This window comes from Falco punctatus (genome assembly GCF_963210335.1).
Source record: "Falco punctatus genome assembly, chromosome: 2".
Lineage (NCBI taxonomy): Eukaryota > Metazoa > Chordata > Aves > Falconiformes > Falconidae > Falco > Falco punctatus.
In genome coordinates, this window is record NC_137581.1 from 69,004,065 (window position 1) to 69,024,606 (window position 20,542).

Below are 20,542 nucleotides of genomic sequence, written 5' to 3' on the forward strand. Positions count from 1 at the left end.
GGCCAGATAGTGTAGGCTGCAGGCAAAATTCCTGCTATAACCAGAGCCAAGGTTTCAAAGTCTCCAACAAACGTTCCTCTTGGGGGAAAAAAAGCTTTGACTCCCATGGCATGCGCACCCATCTTGCTGTTGGTGTGCAAGTGAGTTTTCAGTGTGGACACTATTACCATTACTATTACTGCGCTAAAAAAAAAAGATGAGGAAAACCTTGAACAACTGGTCCTAAAAATCAGATACCGTGACACTAAGGGAAACCAAAACTATCCGTTGCCAGTCACTCGTTAATTGACACCTGTACTGGCCTGGCATGGGCAAGGCAGCTTCTGTGTACACCACTGAATGCTTCCTGGTCTGCCACGAGGTTTCAGCTGCTGCTACCCAGTTGACTGATTATGTGTTATCTCAGTGTACCACAGGCAAAAATATATAAAATGTGCTATATATAGGCACGAGTTTATGCTCTGTGTAAGGTATTTATGTGCAATACAGTACACATACACACATGATACAAGCCATTTCCATTTTATATGCAGAAACGTAAACTGCATGCATTTAACGTCAGCCTAACATTCTGATTGTCCCATAGGATCAATATTAAACATCCAAACAACTACTTCAAATTGTATCCAAAAGCAAAAACATTCCTACCAATATAACAGTCATATTCACAGGCACTCACCTTCAGGCATCTTTGTATCCTGTCATGCTCATATTTATAATATGGTTTTAATCCCAATTTCCCCCTGTTCTAGTAGCTATGTCTATCTGACATCTGATAGTTTGACTATAATAAACTATTACTGTCATCTCTACACCACCACAAAGCCAGCCTCTTGTCCAATAATACTGCTTTGCAACCACAGGTCGTCTCCCCTACCACTAGATCTGCAAGGGTTCTCAGGGCACTGGCACGGAGCTGCAGCCCCTCTGGGCTGCACCTGGACTAAATGCTAGTGGCTTCGTCTGTGGCATTTACGAGCCCCACAGTTCACTTGTAACACCCTGTAACAGGGGAGTTTCTCTCTCTTTGGATCCTTTCCCTGATGAAAATACTTGCTCAGAGCTTTCCAGTCCTTTTGGTTTAGTATCTAGCAATCTCCGTAAGCCCTACACAATCTGAGGGTTTAAGGGAGGTTTTCATTCCTGGATTTCCGTCAGCTTTGCTTACCTGTGCTTCTGTGGTCTTTCAGCCATTAGCTTCTCGTGGAAAGATACAAGACTGAAAATTGTTCGTGATGACCTTATATAGGGTTTGGCTCAACACAAAGCGGAAATTTGTCTCTCATTGCCCAATAAGATTTGTGTCAGAACCAAATGACATTTTAGAGCCACCTTTCTTTCCTTCCGTAGAGTGAGGATGAGAGAAACAGACACAGAAAGAGAGAGAATATGTATTTGGATTTCCCAAAAAAGGGGAAATGACTGCTAAAATTTCCCTTTTTCTGACGAATGGTAGTTTGCTTACACTCATGTCTTCACATGACTATTTCATGCTCTACCTCAAATAAAGAATTCTCATGAGTAAAAAAAGGTGTTCTGCAGCATAGTCAGCAGCTAAAAAATTGCAATCTTCACATAATGTGGTTTAACAAGTTCTTCATGGACAGCATAAATCTTTCGTGATTTCCCAGACAGCTTGTGAATCACAAATGGGTTGATTCCCCTTCCCTTCCATAACATTCATCTTAGTGTCACACCTTACATTAAGGTTCTTTTTGCAATTGAATACAAAGAATTAACAGATATAAGCAGATTAGGGCACCCAGGCTCATGAGCAGAAGGGGTAAGAAATGGGTTATGAATTGTGGCAATGTGGGTATCCACCTGGTTAGAAAAGTGCAGTCTGGCAGGGGACTTCAGTCTAGCACTGGACCACAAGCCAGTTTTTCCTGTGCCTTGTCCTGACATGAAATGCCTCCTGCAGGCAACCCTGCATTTCTCACAGCCTCTTGACCCCTCAGGGAGCAGCTGTCATGCACTGCCTCATCCCTCATCGCCAGCCCATGAAGGCGAAGTGTGGTGGTGGTGTCGGGCTGAGCGGCTGGCCCTGGGGTCCACACACAGGGCGCTGCTGGCAGATCCCAGGAAGATGCTTTCCCCTCCCTGGGGGTCGTAAACCTCAAATGAGCAGCCCTGGTCTGGAGCACTGGGGTCGTAGCCTCAGGCTCAGTTTTGTGGTGCTTTCACTAACCAAATAGTGACTGGGTAGTAAAATCAGCATAGTTAATTATCACAGTAAGCGTGTAAGACCCAAACTATTTTGGGTTTTTATTTAACCCAAACATAATTTGTTAACTCTCTCTTTAACTAACATCAGCCTCAGTTATACTGGAGACCTCAGAATACTGTTTAAGAGATGAAAAATTATCAGGTTTCGAAACCATGCTGCCATCTACTATGGAGAGAAGAAACATATAGATGATGACATATATTACTATACTGCAACCTTGGGGGAAGTGTCATATGCTTGGGTTCCACATATTCTTTTTGCAGGCACTATCCACCATATTACAGCAACTTCAGTAAATAACAACAACAAAAAAAGTCACAAAGGCCCAAATTTCAATCTGTAATGGTCCTTACAGTTTCTATACCCTGATCAATGCAGTCATTGCAAGGATCTCTACAGCTGCCAGCCCTATGCATAGCTGCCCGGTTTTCCTTAAGCAGTCCTGTTAGCCATAAACCTTAAAGGCTGATAATGCAACTAACATTAGTTACCGTCCTGTAGTGCTCCATCAACTCAGTGAAAAGAAAGAATTAATTTCCATTGATGATAAACCCCCACATTTGGGCTATGAAACCACTGGTCTTCCTTTCTGGAATCCCTGCACTTCATTTTGGGAATCTGACTTCATGAATTATAAATTTATTTCAGCTTTTCCTTTTCCCCTTCACTGTATGGCAACCAGACAGAAGGGCTTTTGGATTGGGTGACCTGTGTTATATTAAGTCTAAGTTCAGGCTATTACTATATGAGTAACTACAAAATAGAGGTGGGAGTCTGTAATGGTAACTCTGGTCACAAGAGCCAGGCAGGTTCCCAGCAAATAACCCAGACATTTATCAGACTCAAAAAGAGCAAAACTGCAGGAAATGAGGTTTGATGTCTTTGGAAAGATTGTATCTTCCAACTGCTGCAAACACATTCATTGCATCCACTGAGTAAAGCCATCTAACAGCAAGCTGTTCAACAAACAGCAGAACTAGCATCACTTGCTTTTTTGGAGATTTGTGCCCCATGCCCTGACACATACACACATGCACGCACACTCCCCCCTCCACTGCAGCCACTTCAGCTCTCCCCTTGTGACCTATTCCCACCAGGCTCCAGCCCTTTCCTTCCCCTCACTTCACGTCTCCTGCTCCCACCGCAGCCATGACTAGCTTGTCTGGGCCAGGTGCAGCACGTCTTTGGGCTCCCTCACAACTGCATCGATGCTAACGGGTCAGCTTGTCATTGCCCATCACTACGTGTAAGCACGGGGCTCTGCCTGACCTCCCCTCTGTGAGGCAATGCCATCTGTACACACCAGCAGTGACCAATTTTCCTCACGCTACCACATCTCCAGACTCTTCTTTGAAAACACAACCACTTGGAAAATACAGCTGAAGCCAGCTGAAGGGTTCCAAATGAGTTTATAGTGCAATAGCATATGCTGACCTGTCTCAGAAAAGTAAACCCAAATATCTACAGAGTAACAGTGCATTTTCCAGATAGCTTAATGTCCTCAGGATTAACAATTCTAATCAACTTCCTTCAGAAGAGCTCTGTCCTGCCTGTCTTTTTACCCAGAAAATGTCCAGATCACAGGACTTTAAGTTAAAACAGTATATCTGGAGCTGCAGAAGTCTGGTTTAAAATGACTCGGGGATAAAAATGCAATTGAACAAGTATTCTTTTAGGAGCTGTCTGCTGAGGAGGCCGTGTCACTTTGTGGTCAGTTATTACTGAGTATTTATAAACAGAAATATGCAAGTCTAGCAGCAATATATATAGAAAGACTCTTTTAGGGAAGCTGGTGTCATTCTGTGGTTTCGCTGTGCTGATGATTCATTTATACAGCTCAAGATGCTGGAGCATAGCTGTGAAATTCCTAACCTGAAGACCAGGCTATTCCCCATATGTCTCACTCGTTGCTCATCTCACTAGATTGCTATTTCCCACACCAGGGCTACACGCAGCTGCCTTGCCACATTTGGGTGGATTTTGCTGTCCTAGGACATCCAATAAAATAAACAAAACCTCAAGTAATATTTAAAATTCTGGGAGTTCCTTGCAACAGAGGCTTTCAAAAGGTCTCCACAAGCAAGGTGTGTCTGTTCATTGTCCCTGTTCCAAGGGGAAATGGAAATTCAGGCATCACAGAGCAAGGATAAAACCATTTCTGTAAGGGACAGTTAAGATGTCAGATTTTTCTAGCAACTCCCCGGTTCTACTGTCTGTTCTAGAGGAACTCATCCAAGTGCCTCTGTGATGTTTGGCATCCAGGAGCTGCACTCACATGGACTTTGCTGTTTATTCTGTAATTCAGTTTAGCTGAGCCAGCTTCACGCTATTGAAAATATTGAAATATTGAAAATATTGAAAATTTCTCTGGTTCACATAAGAGTGAAGTGGCGAGGCATTAAGAAATATTGAACGTTGAAAGCTGACTGGCAAGCGGATGCAGAGTAAACCACAACTATTGCACCAACGCATGTTTTCGGGCTTATTGATATAGGCAAACCTGGTTTTAGTAATTTATAATGTCCTTGTACACAATTCCCAGGTGGGCTCTTAGGGAGCACAGAAATGGAGAGGGAAGAAAAGAAGCTATCCAGCTCTGATAATCACCAAATAGATGGGACAGAAAGAGAACACTAAAGAAAGGAATTAGCTCAGTGTACAACAGATGCCAAGAATACAGGGATTTACATGTGTATCCAGAGAAATAAGCGCTGTCATACACCAGCTGTATACAACTGACGGGAGAAACAGGAGAAGGAGGTGGGCAAAGAGACATACACGTTGTCATGAGGGAGTGCTTGTTTGGCCAGATCAGCAGCAGCTTGGCTACAGACTGCCTCCTCGCTCTGGGCTCCTGGGACTTTCACAGACCCTTTCACTGCAAAAGAAACCAGGCAGGCTGCGAAGAATAATTGCCCTGCCAGGAGCTGGAAGGGGCAGGGAGGAGGAGACTTTCATTGTGTAAATCAACAGGCTGCAAGGGACAAAGTAATGGCTAGAAAGGCCCAGAGACAGCAGTAATGAGGCCAGAAGTGACTTCAAGCAACAAACCCTCACTACAAATGGAGCTTGGGGTGATCAAGGGGGACTCTCCCTGCGTCAGTCACCCGTGATGTAAACATCACACCCACATTTGCAATACGTGCCTGGGACCCTGGAAGGTGTGTGCCGTGCCGGCTAGCACTGCGTGCAGACTGCCAGCAGCAGGGTAGATTGTCTGTGCACAGGCACACAGCCATAGACCCATGAAATAAAGAAACAATTTCTAAAAAAGTGGGATTTTCTGGCTTTTTAAGGTAGAAAACCATCCCTGGGCACAGTCTACATGACATATGATGCAATGTGGACAAGCAGTGAAAGAGGATTGCTGCAAAGCTGAGTTTGTTGGAAGCTGTAAAGTGCTGACTCTGTCCCTATACACTGAACTGGAGAGGGTAACCCGAATGCTAGTGACAGTCTCACCATCACCACATCCCAATGCCTCTAAAATTACGATAAAAGTGAAAAAAATTTCTCTTACTGCCCTTCCCTCTACCATGGATAAAATTATGTATAAATATGCTGAATTTTGTTCATGGCATGTCAAACAGTGGCATCACCAGCGCAAAGCCTCAGAAGCTGATAACTACACGCTGCAAGTGCAAGCGGTAGGACCACTGCTGAAGTGCAAGCCCAGGGGTGTACGTACTTCTTTGCGAATCTGCAGACTGACAGGGCAGGTGGATCACAACTTGCAGCTCAGCCTGAGCATTTCCTCAAGCTACCAGCCACCCCCACTGCTCAGATGGAGTAAGCCTACAGCAGACCTCATCTCCCACGCCTCAGTGTAGGGCTTTAGGTAAAGCTGCGGCACTGATGGTCACTCACGGTGTCAGGGCTGACACATGGGGCTGGCTGAGGACTAACAGCGCCAAGGGAAATAGCCAGCAGACGTTCCCCACAGCTATGCCGTCTTCTCAGACCGAAGGCAGTGAGTCCATAGGGGCACTAGGGTTAGAGAAAAAAGCAAATCTGAGACTGCAGAGTAGCTTTTTTTTCCCCCTCCGCTTCCAAAATCACAGTGTTCGTTTACAATCATGATCAGTCTTTTTATATATGAAGCAACATAAAGTGCACGTGAAAAGCGTAGAGTGAATTAAAAACACAGCAGTGGTTACAAAAAGCCCACGGTAACAGGAGACAGGGGAGGAACTGTGTCCAGTTGCGGAGCCTGAAGTCATATGGAGTTACCTGAGCCACAACAGTGACAACGTAAGATTTCTGAATCAGTTACGGTGCTTGGTTTAAGCAGCCAACCCAGCAAACAGGGAGTTCCAGAAGCAAAGAGAAAAACAGATGACAAGATTTTTGTTCATAGTTACCTTCTTGTTAGCTGAACTTAAATTTAATTGATAAAAAGTAAATTCATAACTATGAGAAAGAGCGAAAAATATGTGTCCTATGACTAGGGAAAAACTGAGCTGGTACGGATCATACATTACTGCAGGTGTACTGGGAGGTAATATTAACCATTCATCTTTTATTACATGTTCCTGACTGAAATCTTTGTCTCACCCAGGAGATTAAGTCATTTGTTTAATGCAGGCAGTAAATCTTCTAATTTATCTGAGTTTTAATATTCTTCTGACACATTTCACACACTTGTTTTAAGAAGCAGGAGTGTGAGATACACTTAGTGGATACAGTTACCCAAGGTATTTCTTTCCTACTCCACTACCTCAATATGTAATTCATTATCACCACAGGATTTGTGGGGGGCTGGTGTGGAGGACACTGTGCAAAACATACAGAAGGGCATATGGTATAGAAATAAAGACACCAACGTTTCATTTGTACTTGGCATCCTTCCCTGGTACCTGCCCTGTGTTTAATGTCACGATGGTCAGCAATTCTGACTGGTATTAAGAGTTACTTGAGAAAAAATAAAATAGCCTTGTTCTGGATCAGTGATATAATGGAAGAGGGGATTAGAAATAAACAAATAACAAACAAATAGATGCAACAGATACTGCTTCTCAATGGTGTGTAGGTGTGTGTGTAAATCTGAAAACAGGAATTAGGAGAAATCAATTCAGTTTAGAAGCAAAACAGTCCCAACATCACCATTGTCTTCCTAAAGAAGAAATGCAAGAGCAACCTAAAGTGCTGCTGCAAGATCACATTTGCTTGCAGTAAAGATGAGATAGACTTAGTCTTTCTTTTCGTCTTCTATTTATCTGTCCAGTTCATGCACATCGACTGTGAAGCACTGAAGAAAATAAGATTTTACACCATTTATTCAGGTTAATGAACACATTTGTTTTCATAAAAACAGCTACCATCGGCTGAGCTTGGAGGGTTCTGTTATATTCATAATGGCTGACGATGTGAAACAGGAGTACAAATACACATGGGGCAGCAAACTAATCTTAGGAGGATTTCAGCCTTCAAATGCATTGAGCTAAGCCCTTCTCCAGCACATGATGTTCTGTGGCAGCTGAAAAGGGAACTCATCATTTCAGCAACTGGTTTTCAAAGACTTTACAAGAATTTTACACAGGATGAGAAGTCAAGACAATATTTATTTTTTAAAAAGAAAAGGCAGTGAGTTTAACAATAATATTGTTTTACTATGCAAATTTTCCTTGATCACAAGCTGGAAGAGCACTCATTCAGACTTAGTTAATTGGAAGTAAGTAGGATCCAGCGTAGGGGTTTACCATTTACAGGAAAATGTGGGTAATTTTAATGAAAAATTGCAAGAAAGTGGTGGGGTTTTCCTTCAAAACATCCCTGGATTGAGGGCTTCATTGCCAACAAAACAACAAAACAAGATCCCTTTTGGGCTTTCTGGCTGTAGCTTCCAGACCTGTTATCTCAGGGGCATTTATTTCACTGGAGACTCAGCAAAGCCCTGCATTTAGTTTAAGGAAAGTTCGTCAGACCTGATCTTCTCACAAGTGCTGAGCCATTCCCCTTGTCTTTACAAAAGCTGAAAGATCTCAGGACATTTACAAGTTACTATTTTGATTAATGTACAAATTTTTGTGAATAGGCTTCCCAGGGACTGTGGTTTTGGCAGGATGTATGAATAATTGATACAGCTCTTGCCTTGATACCATAGTTACGGGAACAAAAGAAAAAATGGGGAACTGAATTTAACCATTTAATACCATAATGATATGGCAGCGTTGTTTGGAACCTTTAAACGTTGTTGGCCCCCTTGAAGTTGCAGCTGGTCAGCTCTGCACAGCAAGGACATGGCACTCAGCAATAGGATGTCCTGCCACTGCTTAGTGGTTCAGAGCCGCTGCCTGTTTCACAACATGTTCATAAAACTGGCCTGAGATGGGAGGGTTGCAATTACATGTCTCATGGAAGAGTCATTTTAAAGTTTAGAAGGATTTTAAAATATCCAAAACAAATGCTGGAGACAAGAGATAATTAAGAAGGTGCATACTCCTTGGCACTCCAGTCGTAATTTTTAGACTTATTAGAAACTCTCTTGTGACATGTAGACTGAGACAAAGAGAAAGAAAGAAAAAAAAAAAGAGACACATATATGTATCCAGGCTGCCACCTGCTGAGAGGAAAGGGTCGTACCCCAATTGCAGAAGTCCCCAGATGAAGGGTGGAAGTGGAAGCCCTGCAGGTTTCTGTTCCTGCTCTGCTCCCTTTTCTTCACTGCCCTGTGCAGAGCGGAGCAGCACAGCTGGCTGCATGCGCCAGGGGACTCCGAAGTAATCCGGCCAAAACTGCTCCATCTAAACTGGCAAATGTTTGTGGAAATTCAAAATTATTTTACAGCAAAATACCAGCCAGAAATAACCATTAACAACACCCCTAATAGCACTTTAGTGAAGTGTACATGTATAGTGAGAACCCGAGGACTACATTACAAAGTGTCTACTCTACTCTATGGCACTAAAAAATCTAGTGGCAGCAGTGCTGTGTCATTTTAGCCCAAAATCCATTAATCAGTTAGCTGATGATCCCATAAGCATCAGAGGCTGACAGCCTCCTGCAGGGCTCCTGCAGCCAGGCGCTCACAGGGCCATCAGTACTAGGATGCCACCCTCCCGAGTTTGCTCAGACGACTTGTCTTCTTTGTCTTGGGGTGAATTTACTTCTTCACTTCCCAGAATCAGTGCTATGAGAGAAGAGAATTATTTTTCTAGTATATCCTCAAATCATCAAATTACTCTTATTTCTGAAGGCTTGGTGGGACAGAGGAAAAGCCTGAAATGTTCTGGCACTGCAGTTTGCCAAAGGGAGATGATATACAGTGTTTTCTTAACAATGTAAGCAGCCACAGGTTTTAACACCCTACTTAAATGAGCGTTTCAAAACCTTGTAATGTTGTAATGAAGAAAAGTGCCTGGCAGAGCTGTTCCTTGAAGCTGCACTTTCTGAGAAGATGAAGAAACAGCACCTTGAGGAAAGGTTTCTGTCAATGTGCCAACTTTAATGTTTTTGTAAGAGGGGTTTTCATCAGAAGTTGATGCACAGGAGGAATAATGGGCTAGAGAGGCTGTGCTTTCAACGGGACTCATGCCTGACTCAGGATCAGTCACACATACATTCAGGTTGCTTTGGGTTCAGCTGTTTAGTATTCAATAAACAAAATGCTGGGTTTGTGAACCCTGCAGTATTTCATGCACATTATCGAGCCCCTTTCAGAAATGGATCCTTCTAAACAGGGGACAAGTCTACTTGCAGCAAAGTAGATGAAAATTCATCTGCACCCTGAGCCAAGTTCTGCTGTGCCTCTAAAGTGTTCTTGTCCACTCTCCTCCATACTCTTCACCTCTTTTCAGATCTCTGTCCTCCCAGCACCTGTATCAGTCATGCCCAGGGTGAAATAACCAGATCACATATTTAGATGGGGGACTTCATTATCTTTTGCTACTAAAAGAAGCTCTATTTTGTACAGAGACAAGTTACCTACTGATACAGCCATGGGAAAATGTAGGTCACAAGCAGAAGCAGGACCAGGATACAGAAGATGGACAGTGCACAGAGTGGTACAAACACAGGAGAGGCTCTTGTTACCTGTAAGGAATTCAGCTGTGTAATTCTCCACCTTTGCACCGCTGTAGAGAGGCCTCTCAGCCATGTACCTGGTTTGTTCATGAAGGCTGCCCACAGCACAACCAGTAGCTCTCATGAGATTAAGATGTTTCTCAGGAATGTTTGGCCTTGGTCACAAGAGCCTCTCTTTACTTCTCTGTCCTGCAAATGCATGCTTCATTGTGTGCATATATATATCTATGTATATATGCACACTGCAGCCTACTCAGGAAACAGTTAACTCTTCTGCTAGTAAAAGGCTTTGTAAGCCAACAACAAAAAGTGTTCTGGACTTCTGGGACATCAGGACAAAAAGTGACACATATATGTAGGGGAAAAAGCTTCTCTAAGAAACAAAGTAGTAGAAAACACCTCTGGATCTTCTAAAGACCCTATGACCCTTCATAGGTCATCGAGGCATGCAGCATTATGGAGGAATATCCATGACAGCTGGGGAAACCCTAAGAATGTCAGCAGTCACAGTAGGTCAGACTGAAAGCTCATGTATCTGGTCTTGACAGTAACCTGCAGTCGATGTTTGAGGAGACATAAGAGCATAGCACATGCAGTGTGAATTTTCCCCCCTCTATTTTCTGGCCATCAGCAATTAAGGTCTTTCAGAGCCTCCAGAAAGGCTAACAGCTCTAGATCCTAACAGCACCCGGCTTCCAGGAACCAGGAATACCCCCAGCCTTTAGCCCTGATCATATTGTCCAACTGCCAGTTCTTCTTGTGCTATCAAGTACCTAACCATGCTGTGGGGGCTGCAGCTCCAGGTCCTCTGCCATTCTTGCTGCCCATGTGCATACATTTTGTAATCTTATACCCTGATGGAGGTAGGACAGCCAAAACCACACGTATGAGTAATAGGAACTCTAAAAGTTCTGTAACAATATTTTCTATTGTGCCCTGTATTCTCATCCTACAGTTGAATCCAGCACCGTGCAGCCCCAGAAGTCCAGCTGTGTCTAGTCACCAACAACTTCCCGTTTGCTACTTAGTGCTGGGCAAAGGCGCTTTATGGTGGCATTGCACATTCTCCTGTCATGCATCATCATCATCTACCAAGTGGGTTAGCAAACAACGGACAGCAAATTGGCAAAGAGCAAAGTCTACATGCAGGAGTTCTCACATTGGCAGACCATTGCAGCAAGCTTTTTCCACAGCCCAGGGCAAGTGGCTTTTGATGTAATGGAGGTCCTTCCCTGCCATGCCATCCCTCTGACCCTCATCATTGCACCCCTGTGCCTGCTTTTGATTGACCTATCTCCAGAGGTAGGACTAGCTGATTGCTCGCATCTTTCTCATTACCTTCGGATTCAGCTGCTGTTTATATGCCCAACTGCAAAAACTGCAAAGTATAACAAGTTTTTCCCCATGCAAGGAGTCAGAATTTGGCACCCATCTGCAGGAATGGCACCAGAGGGCCCAAGATGTCCTGAGCTTTCTAGAGCACCATGCAGAACACACAGAGATTTCCTGAAAACATCCAGGATGGTGCTGGAGCAACACTTGATGGGACAGCTGACCAGAACACTCAGCACTTATCGGCAATCTGTCTTCATACGGGGCATAGTGAAATGAAACCTGTGGACACTGATTGCAGAACAAAATGTACTGTACGTGCACTACTCACGCAACCATATGGAGCTCCAACACAAATGCGGAGCTGAAAATGTAGGTATGCCCCTGACGGCAACTTCATGTTAGAAACCAGTTCAGCCCTTACATCCATTTCATGCCAAACCTCATGCTTTGCGCTCTGGCTCATGACGTTGTAGATCTCGGTTTTTCTAGGTGAGCAAGGTAGCCATAAGATACTGAGAGTTCACTGTACAAAAAGCATCCTATTACTACTCAAGCAATAGGAAGACATGCTTGTGAAATAAGACCCTGTGACTGTGTTTACTTAGGCAACATCTCTGTGCAAGTATCCATTGATCTCCTGTCCCCGGGGGCCATCCCAGATTGCGTGTTGCCTGCCCTGTTCCGGAAGAATTGCCACACATCGAAAGGCTTCAGTTTGCTTCCTCTTTACAAATTTGATTTTGCTAAGTTTGCTGCTCACTTGGGAACAAAAAAACTCACCCTGGTTGAACTGGTCCAGTTCTCGACTGGAGAAGTCAGCAATGCTGGGAATGAGATGAGAGGAAAGCACCTGAGAACAATTAGAATTTGTTTCTTGAAATACAGCCTGGAAGATACCAGGCCAAAGGACCATTAGAATCACTCATGTCTTAAAGTTTAATGTGGCCTGCTGATGTATATTTTCAAATTTTTTTCTGCAGTCCCTAGGAGTTCCCTGACACAGGGAATCCTGGCTCAGATTACTAAATACGATGTTCTGCACAACTAACATTACCTGCATGGTTTTTCTCCTAACTAATGACAAGGAATTTGTTCCACAGTGTGGAATGCTTCCAAGTTACATTTCCCCAATTTTGTTGGATGTGGTAAGTGTTTCCTTTTGATGGCCTCAGTCATTGCTGCCCCCCCAAAAAGTACTGAGAGCCATGACATGGGGGTCAATGTGAATGGCAGGCATGTCAACATTGCCCTAAATATGATCCAGAGCTCTTGTTAGCTAGGTTGGGTGGCAGCGTGACGTGCTCAGCATAACAAGGTATCAAGGCAGAATGTTCGGGGGGTTTTAAAAAAATTATACATCAAATTTCCTACACAATATTTCCTTCCAGCAGCTGGAGTCAAAGGAATATACGGTTCTATAATGATTCCTGCTGGTAGGGTTATGAATTTTGCATCAGTGGTTGTGCATCCATCCAAATCTAACTGTGTTAGAAACGCCAGTACAGCAGGGACAGCAGCTGCAGAAGTGGACACACAGTGCAATTTGTCACATCGGTATTTCACTTACCTCTCCTTCCAGCCCTGGCTCTTGACTTTTCTTCAGTTTCTTGGATTTTTTGTTTGTTTGTTTGTTTTTGTTTTTTTGTTTTTTTAATGTATGCTCCACTTTGTCAAGTTTGAGTATGTGGTATAAAATTAATGTTTTCTAACGGGTGGTCTTGTACTGTTTTGGTCTGCTGACAGTTTTCTTTTCGTGAAAGATTTAATCAACATTTAAACAAAAAGAAGCCGTGCATCATTTTTGCCTGGCTCCAAAAATAACAGTTCCCTTCCCCATCTGTGACACATAATAAATATTCATTTTATCATGTATCCAGAGGTTTTTCAGGAGAACTAGAGACAAAAAACTTGAAATATTTCCCCGTTTGAATATTAAATAGTAACATACACTTTACATAAAATACAACCCTACTTATTTCAGAAAAAAAATAATCTAGGATTCATGGATGTTTTTACGCATCTTTTTTCTTCTACAAGGTTAGCAGTGTTCAGTTAAAAGTGCATTCTTCTTCCTCAGTTCATACAGTACAACTCAGTATCTACCACAAGGACAGCTGGTCCCCATCTGTCTGTGCACGACACACTGCTAACTTAACTAGCTCTGTTTTTAGCTGCTTGTTCCCTCCTCTCCTTTCGGATATCACACACTGTTCATTTCAAGGATGCCACATTTTCTTTAAATATGCCTCAAATACATCACTTCTTAAAAATAATTCCCAACAGTGATGGCATACACAAATTTCAACCCATCCATTTCATGAAGTCCCAACGCACCAGCATGGACTTGAGAGGGAAAATAAGTCCATTCGTGTATCTACATACACAACCTTATACGTAAAGGTTAAATAGAGATGGCTCAATCAGAGACATTTGGCCTAAACAACCTCAAACCTGGGGAATGATGAAATCTGAATCTAATGCTGCCTCAGGGCTACCTGCCTCAGCAGTGCACCAGCCAAAGGGGGAAACCTCAGCCAACCATGGACAAATGGGTTTGCTCAAGTCCAGCTCTGGCTGTGCAGCCTAAAAAATTCAGACGTATTCTCTCAGTGAGCAACAGTCTACGTCTCTAGACAGGGTTTATTTATGTAGCATTTTCATTTCCCTGCAATATCTTTTAAATATCATAAGTAAACTTAATATAAAGTTTCTTGCAATAAAAAAAAAAGCAATACAGAACTATAAAAAGTAAAGCAATATAAAAGGTGCAATGCAACTATGTGAAAAGCTACTGACATTTACACTTGTGCTATTTTAAGGTTAACTTGTGAAATTATACACTTGCATTTTCGGTACTTGAGAAATAACAGGCATGCTAGTTACTACACCTGGCGATCAGAGACTTAGGAGAGAACAAAATACGAGATCATTGTAGCTCAAGGGGACCCCTCTGGTAAATGACAGCTAAATGGACTACAAACTGTTTCAAATCGTGAAGAAATCCAACTGACCAATGCATTCTGCTGAAAGCAGAGAGGGTTAGCCAGTGTTTGGGTGCCATAGTACGCTGCGAACAGCACATTGACTCAATATGTCAAGAGCTTACAGGCTCCCATCAGGAAAATTAGGCACCGTGCCCTTCCAAACTGGATGGATCTAACACTCTGACCATATTCAGCTGAAGCAGGCTGAAGCTTTTAATGTAGTGAAGTGAGAATTTTAATCTTTTAACAGATGAAGACAATGAAATGGGCTCCTAATACATTTAAATGATAGCATTTAGACAAAACCTTTGGGGTTTTGAAGTTTTTGGGGATTTTTTAAGGGACAGAAAGAAGAATCTAAAGGAGAAATTAAGAGGATGTCTCCAGTCTTACCCAATGTCTCTTTTAGAGGCTGCTCCCCACCAGATTCTGCAGGTGCTGCCCCACCAGTCTCGGACAGCTATGAAGGGGAAAATAATGAGAAACCACAAGGCAGTCTGCATGGCTAACCGCTCACCCTCTTGAAATTTTCTTCCACAATAAATCTATAAACATACAATAAGGAGATGGCTACATTCCACCCAAGGGAACAAGACTGTATGTTTTTAATGGACTGTATTTCTACTGGAAAGGGATTGTTCCGTTCTGTCCACTAGGAGTTTAACTGAAATAATCATCAAGCAGCAGTATAGCAGGGACCTCAAAGGTCCTTCCAGGAAAAGCCTCCTTACTTTAGGAAAACCACAACAGAAATCCCGAGTGCTAGAATTAACTGAATTGCTTTTTAACTGTGGGTAAATGAATTATTTTTTCTTGGAGGCCTTTTTAGAATAGGCCTAAATCTTATGAATCTGAGAATAAATACAGTCATCATTAAAACTTTCCAAGATGCGATTCACAGCTTTTTCATACCTGCATGTTACAAACACTGCACACATTGATAACAAAATCACCAGCCCCAAGCAACTCTCAAGTCTCCATGGCCTGTGTGAAAACTCTTACTGTGAAATAGCAATTAAACTTTACCTGACATGTGAATGTCTCTAGACTGTGGGTTAAAGTTGGCTAGCTTAATGTGCTTATCGAAAAAAAGCAAAATGAAAGGAGTGTGAAATATTTTTAACATGCAGAGTTGTCAAGATACTGCAAGAAGCAAAATTTGTGCATCGTGATTACAAGTATTTACATGCACAGCATCAACGTTATCCACCTGACAAAGACACACTTCAGTTTTTTATCTCTGACGCACTACAACCTCCAAAAAATATTTACTGACACTGCCTCTGCAAACTTGAGCTTTTTGAGCACCTCTGAGCACCTCCCAACCTGTTCTCATTGCACAGAACTCCCACAGGAACCTGTCCTGTGTGCCAGTAAGCACCCAGCATCCGTGGTGAGAGGTACAAGTTCAGCCCAGATCTTACTGGAAGCAAACTGGATGCACTTTTCTAATGGTCACCTCTTCACATGAATGGTGTTTCTTGGAGTGAGATTAGAACTCGCAAAATGGACTTGCTTAATAGTACTGTATTTCAAATCCAAAAGGAACTTCTAGACCTTTGCATTTGGTGTTTGAGAAATGTCAGCGCAGACAACACTTTCCAGAGTCAGTAGTGAAGATGGCTATTACAAAACTCCATTAGTCAAGCCTCAGAGTTACCACAGTCAGCTTGAAACCTAGTCACGTACGTGAAATTATAGCATTTGCTGATACACATTTTGCGAACAGATGGCCAATTTAGAAGCAAGATTTGGATTTGGCCTGTTCAAAACCTATTAGAATCACAGAAATATAGAATCATTTAGGTTGGAAAAGATCCTTAAGATCATTGAGTCCAACCGTAAATCTAACACTGCCAATTCTACCACTAAACCATGTCCCTAAGCACCATGTCTACATGTCTGATGCTGAGCAAATCCCCCAGCTGCAGTTCACTCAGAAGGGTCCTCCTGGTTCTGCAGCGCTTATGTCTGCTGGCATTTGCAAGGTGCCTGCCAAGACAATGCTGCATGTAAACATTCAATCTCCAGCTGGTATGTCTTTGACCTGGATTTGGAAGAGTGACCACAATGTGAAATTCATCAATAAAATCAAAGACATCAATATTTACATTATCTGGTCCCTCCAGTCTCTGTTTCTTAGGGAAAAAAAAATGTTCCTATGAGGAAGGGTTTGAACACAGGCTGGTATTTCACCTATAGAGTAGCAAAACTTCCGCAGACAAGAGGGAAATGTATTCTGCAGCTTCATCCCTTCATGCAAATACTCTATTATTTGCACAAATTTCCATAGAAGTTTGATCCAAAGCTAGAGTGTTTGCCCATCTTGGGACAGTTTGCACTGAGATACATGCACAGTTCCACACTGCAGTGCAGAAATGCAATCCCAGTACCACACAGTTGCATCTTTGCTGGAAGTAGCAATAGATGAATCCACTGAAAAAATCTCCAGTGTTGCTTCAAATCAGTACATTGCAAGACAAACATTGCTTTGGGCAGAAACAGGAGTATGATAGCTACTTCAGAAAGGAAGGCCAGACCACAGAAAAAACAGAGCAGAGAAAAAGAAGGAGGGAATGGGACCAATAATGCCTCCAGGTAAGACTGAATTCACAGCTGCTGCAAAAATACAAGCCTCTCAAACTCCTGAGAAGTTAACAAGTCCTGCAGGCCACAAAGGCATGGTTGCCAGAGGGAAAAAAGCTGCTTCTCCTGCATCAGATGCAGCCAAGTGTGGGATGATCCTAAATTACAGGTCTCATTGAGCAGTGGGATCTGCTGCAGGGAGCTTCCCCAGCTGGTGGCACCCAGCTTGGCAAGCCCCAAGGTGCAGCACCACGTGTAAAGCCTCCCCAGCCTCTGTGTTCTCCAGCTTAGGGGGCACAGCTGTGGGCAGCATCCAACCCCAGTTCTGCAGGCATGCGGTCCCTGGGGTCTCTGCTCCCTCTCCTAGAGGTGTCGAGATTGGAACCTGAGCTCCTGTATATTTGGTCTTACCATGCAAACATCTCCTAGATGCCGGGAAATCACATCTTCCTCCACTCAGTGCTGTTATCACAAAGGAATGGGAAGAAGATCTAGGAACCATTTTGGCCATTTCAGCAATAGGAAGGAGAACATGATGCTCTCCATGACTAGAAATAAAACTGAAAATGTAAGGGTTGGTTCTGTTTATAGAAGTGAGGCAAAAAGAGACCGACAGATCCACTTTGTTTATTTTCATGACCTCTTGCTCTTCTTCCTACTCTCTGTGGTGGAGCTGGCAGGGGGAAGAGGCACAGCATGGCTCACTACAGCCAGCCCTCGAGGTCCCTGGGGCAACGAGTGGCAGAAGCAGATCCCGCACCCCAGCCTGGGTCACCCACTGTGGCGGTCCCACGTAAGGAGACCACTGAAACACACAGGTTTAAGAGCACTAGACCACCTTTCCTGAAGAGGGCCAGCAAAGGTCCAGGTGTCACTCTGTGGCCAAGGGCTGGCCAGCCCCCCCCTCAGCAGTGGCTCCAAAGGGGCTGGTGAAGGAGGTTTGTCTGTCCTTCAGGAGCAGAAACCAGCAGATCCTGGGCACAGGGGTGTTTGTGGAGGCAGTCTGCTTCTTGCCCTGGTGCCTCCAGGAACTCACAGCTGAGTTTGGCAGCAGCTGTGTGATCTCTGACTGTACTGTGATGCACAAAAATCAGAGAGTAGAAGATGGAGCTCACCACCTTCTACCAGCAGAAGGCAGCTCTCCTTTGCCCATCTCCTCACCGCCTGAATTATCTTTCACTGTCCTAATGTACCTGGAGGAGCGCAGATTTCCAGATTTCTTTGGATTTACGCTCCATCCTAGTTCCTGCAGAAGCCAGATTCATAGATTTCACTTCCAGACAATATTTTTGACTGGAAAAATGCATAAAGGAACGTTTTAACTGTTAGTCACTCTCCAGACCCTCCATTCTGACTGGTCTTTTAGGAACAAATATTCTGCTCCAATGAATCTCAGCTGCAAACTGATCCCAGGGGATCAACATATTGGATTAATCTCAGTCGAGAACCACGATTGTGAGACATTCCCTGTGACAGCATGAACAGCTGTGCTGAATAACACCAATTTGTTGACACACACACATGTGCAATGAGGAGCACAAGGGGATCTACTCCTTCTGCCCGTATGCTGCAGCATGAGGGGCTGTGCCCACCCCCCATGTCATCAGTGATGCAAAAAATGGCTCTTTAAAAGCCCCTCAGCAGAATTTGTGGAAAAATCTGTTTTGCAGTGTCTTCATGAAAGACAGATCAAGGTATGCACCTCGCACATAGGCAGAAGACTCATGCTTAAAGGCAGCGAATAAATCATCTTCCCAGAGAAACAGGCACCAGAAGTCAGGGGCCCGTTACACACATCGGTTTTATAGCATGGCGCAATCCCCCTTTTTCCTCCTTTTCAGCCTAAACCTCCCTTTGTTCCTGGGCACATATTTTCCCTCAGGAAACAAGCAGCTTATCTCCTCTCTGATCTTTTCCCTCCATGAGCTGCAGACAGGGCTGGCTGAGCTCAAAGGGCTTGTTCCCCACTTGTGCCAAGTGCACCCAAGGGGGGAGAGCTTGCACGCTTGGCAGAGTCTCCGAGTTGCTGTTGTTTCCCCCACCCCGGACTGTTGTTCTAACAAAAACCATCACCCTGAGGCAGCTACCTAAAATATGGGTGACTGACACTTGTTTCTCCATGAGTCCGCAGCTGAGACCCGTGGGTGTCGTGGTCTGAAGGCCACGAGGGGCTTCTCACCTGGGGCAGGTAGTGAGGCATGGGGCAGCTCACAAATGAAAACTTTGACAAAGTATCACCTCAGTGCTTCCTATATAAAAGCCACAGGGAGCTATGCATTTTCCACCTCAATCTTTTCCTTTTTAATCAAAAAATTAATTTGCCATTCACCTGATACTTCCCACAGGAAAAAATGCTAGTTTTGTGAAATGCATGTACTCTGATCAAGGAAAGTGAGAGGTAAGGTTTGTCTCACGTCAGTTTGACCGAGACATAATATTTTTTTTAATCAATACACTCTGAAATACTTAACTGATGCCATAAAATTTATAAAGCATTTACCTATGAGCACCTTCTCTCACCCAGTGCACAAGTTTTATAGGTATACCCAACAACTCAAAAATGTAAATGTAACCTGATGTAACACATTTCCTCTGGAGACAAACTTTGTGTGAGGTGGACCATGAGAGAAGTTGTCCATTCAAAAAGCACCACATACCAGGATTATGGGTGTAGGAAACAAACAGGAAAGTATCTTGAAAATTCAAATTGCAGTTAACATGATGACATCCTGGTGGTTATTACAGCAATCAAAATATTACAGTTATTGAAAGTTAAGAAATCAGTTTTGACCAAATACTGCAATGTTTCACTTTTACTTTTCTGAAATAAAATGCTTTTTACATTCTCTTCCATAAAAAAAATTCCAACCTTTTGTTCGTTATTTCAAGTTAGGATAACAGAAAAAAAATATTTAAAAATGCTTCTAATGATAACCCTCCCTCACTTCACAGGAATGTAGAGAAGTTCATTAGTATTTGTGAACCACACTAAGCTGATACAATTTATGAGAAAACGAGCACTTTGGATGACACCAAGTAAGATATACATAAGGCTTCAAACTAATTAATGAGGATGAAAAGAGTTTTTGAACACTTATCCCTCCCATGAGGACCATCTGTTGTAGAGTGAGTATGGCACTTCAAGAAAAATCTATAAATGTAATTAAATGCTGAGCAGTAACAAGAGGTATCTGGGTTAAGTTTAAGCTAGGAACATTAAACCCCGGCATTTTCCAGTTTTCCAGCATTTTTTTTTAAATCCTTTTTCTAAAGGTTTGTGTTACAGCATCAGTTGGTTGAGTTACACAAAGCAATACACGAACACATGCAATGGATGACAAGCCCTGCACTGAGGAGTTCAGCATCATGACGAACGTGTTAAAAC

The 20,542-nt window shown here is 43.2% G+C and overlaps 1 protein-coding gene across 1 annotated transcript in view; it reads right to left on the reverse strand.

The window, feature by feature from the left end:
• Positions 1 to 8,758, reverse strand: part of IL1R2 (interleukin 1 receptor type 2) — a 47,876-nt gene extending 39,118 nt beyond the window's left edge. The window contains exon 1 of the mRNA XM_080377326.1: positions 1,169 to 8,758. Within this exon, the coding sequence (XP_080233452.1) occupies positions 1,169 to 1,194 (26 nt within the window). The 5' untranslated portion in view covers positions 1,195 to 8,758. The remainder of the gene's footprint in view (positions 1 to 1,168) is intronic.
• Positions 8,759 to 20,542: the final 11,784 nt, after the last annotated feature.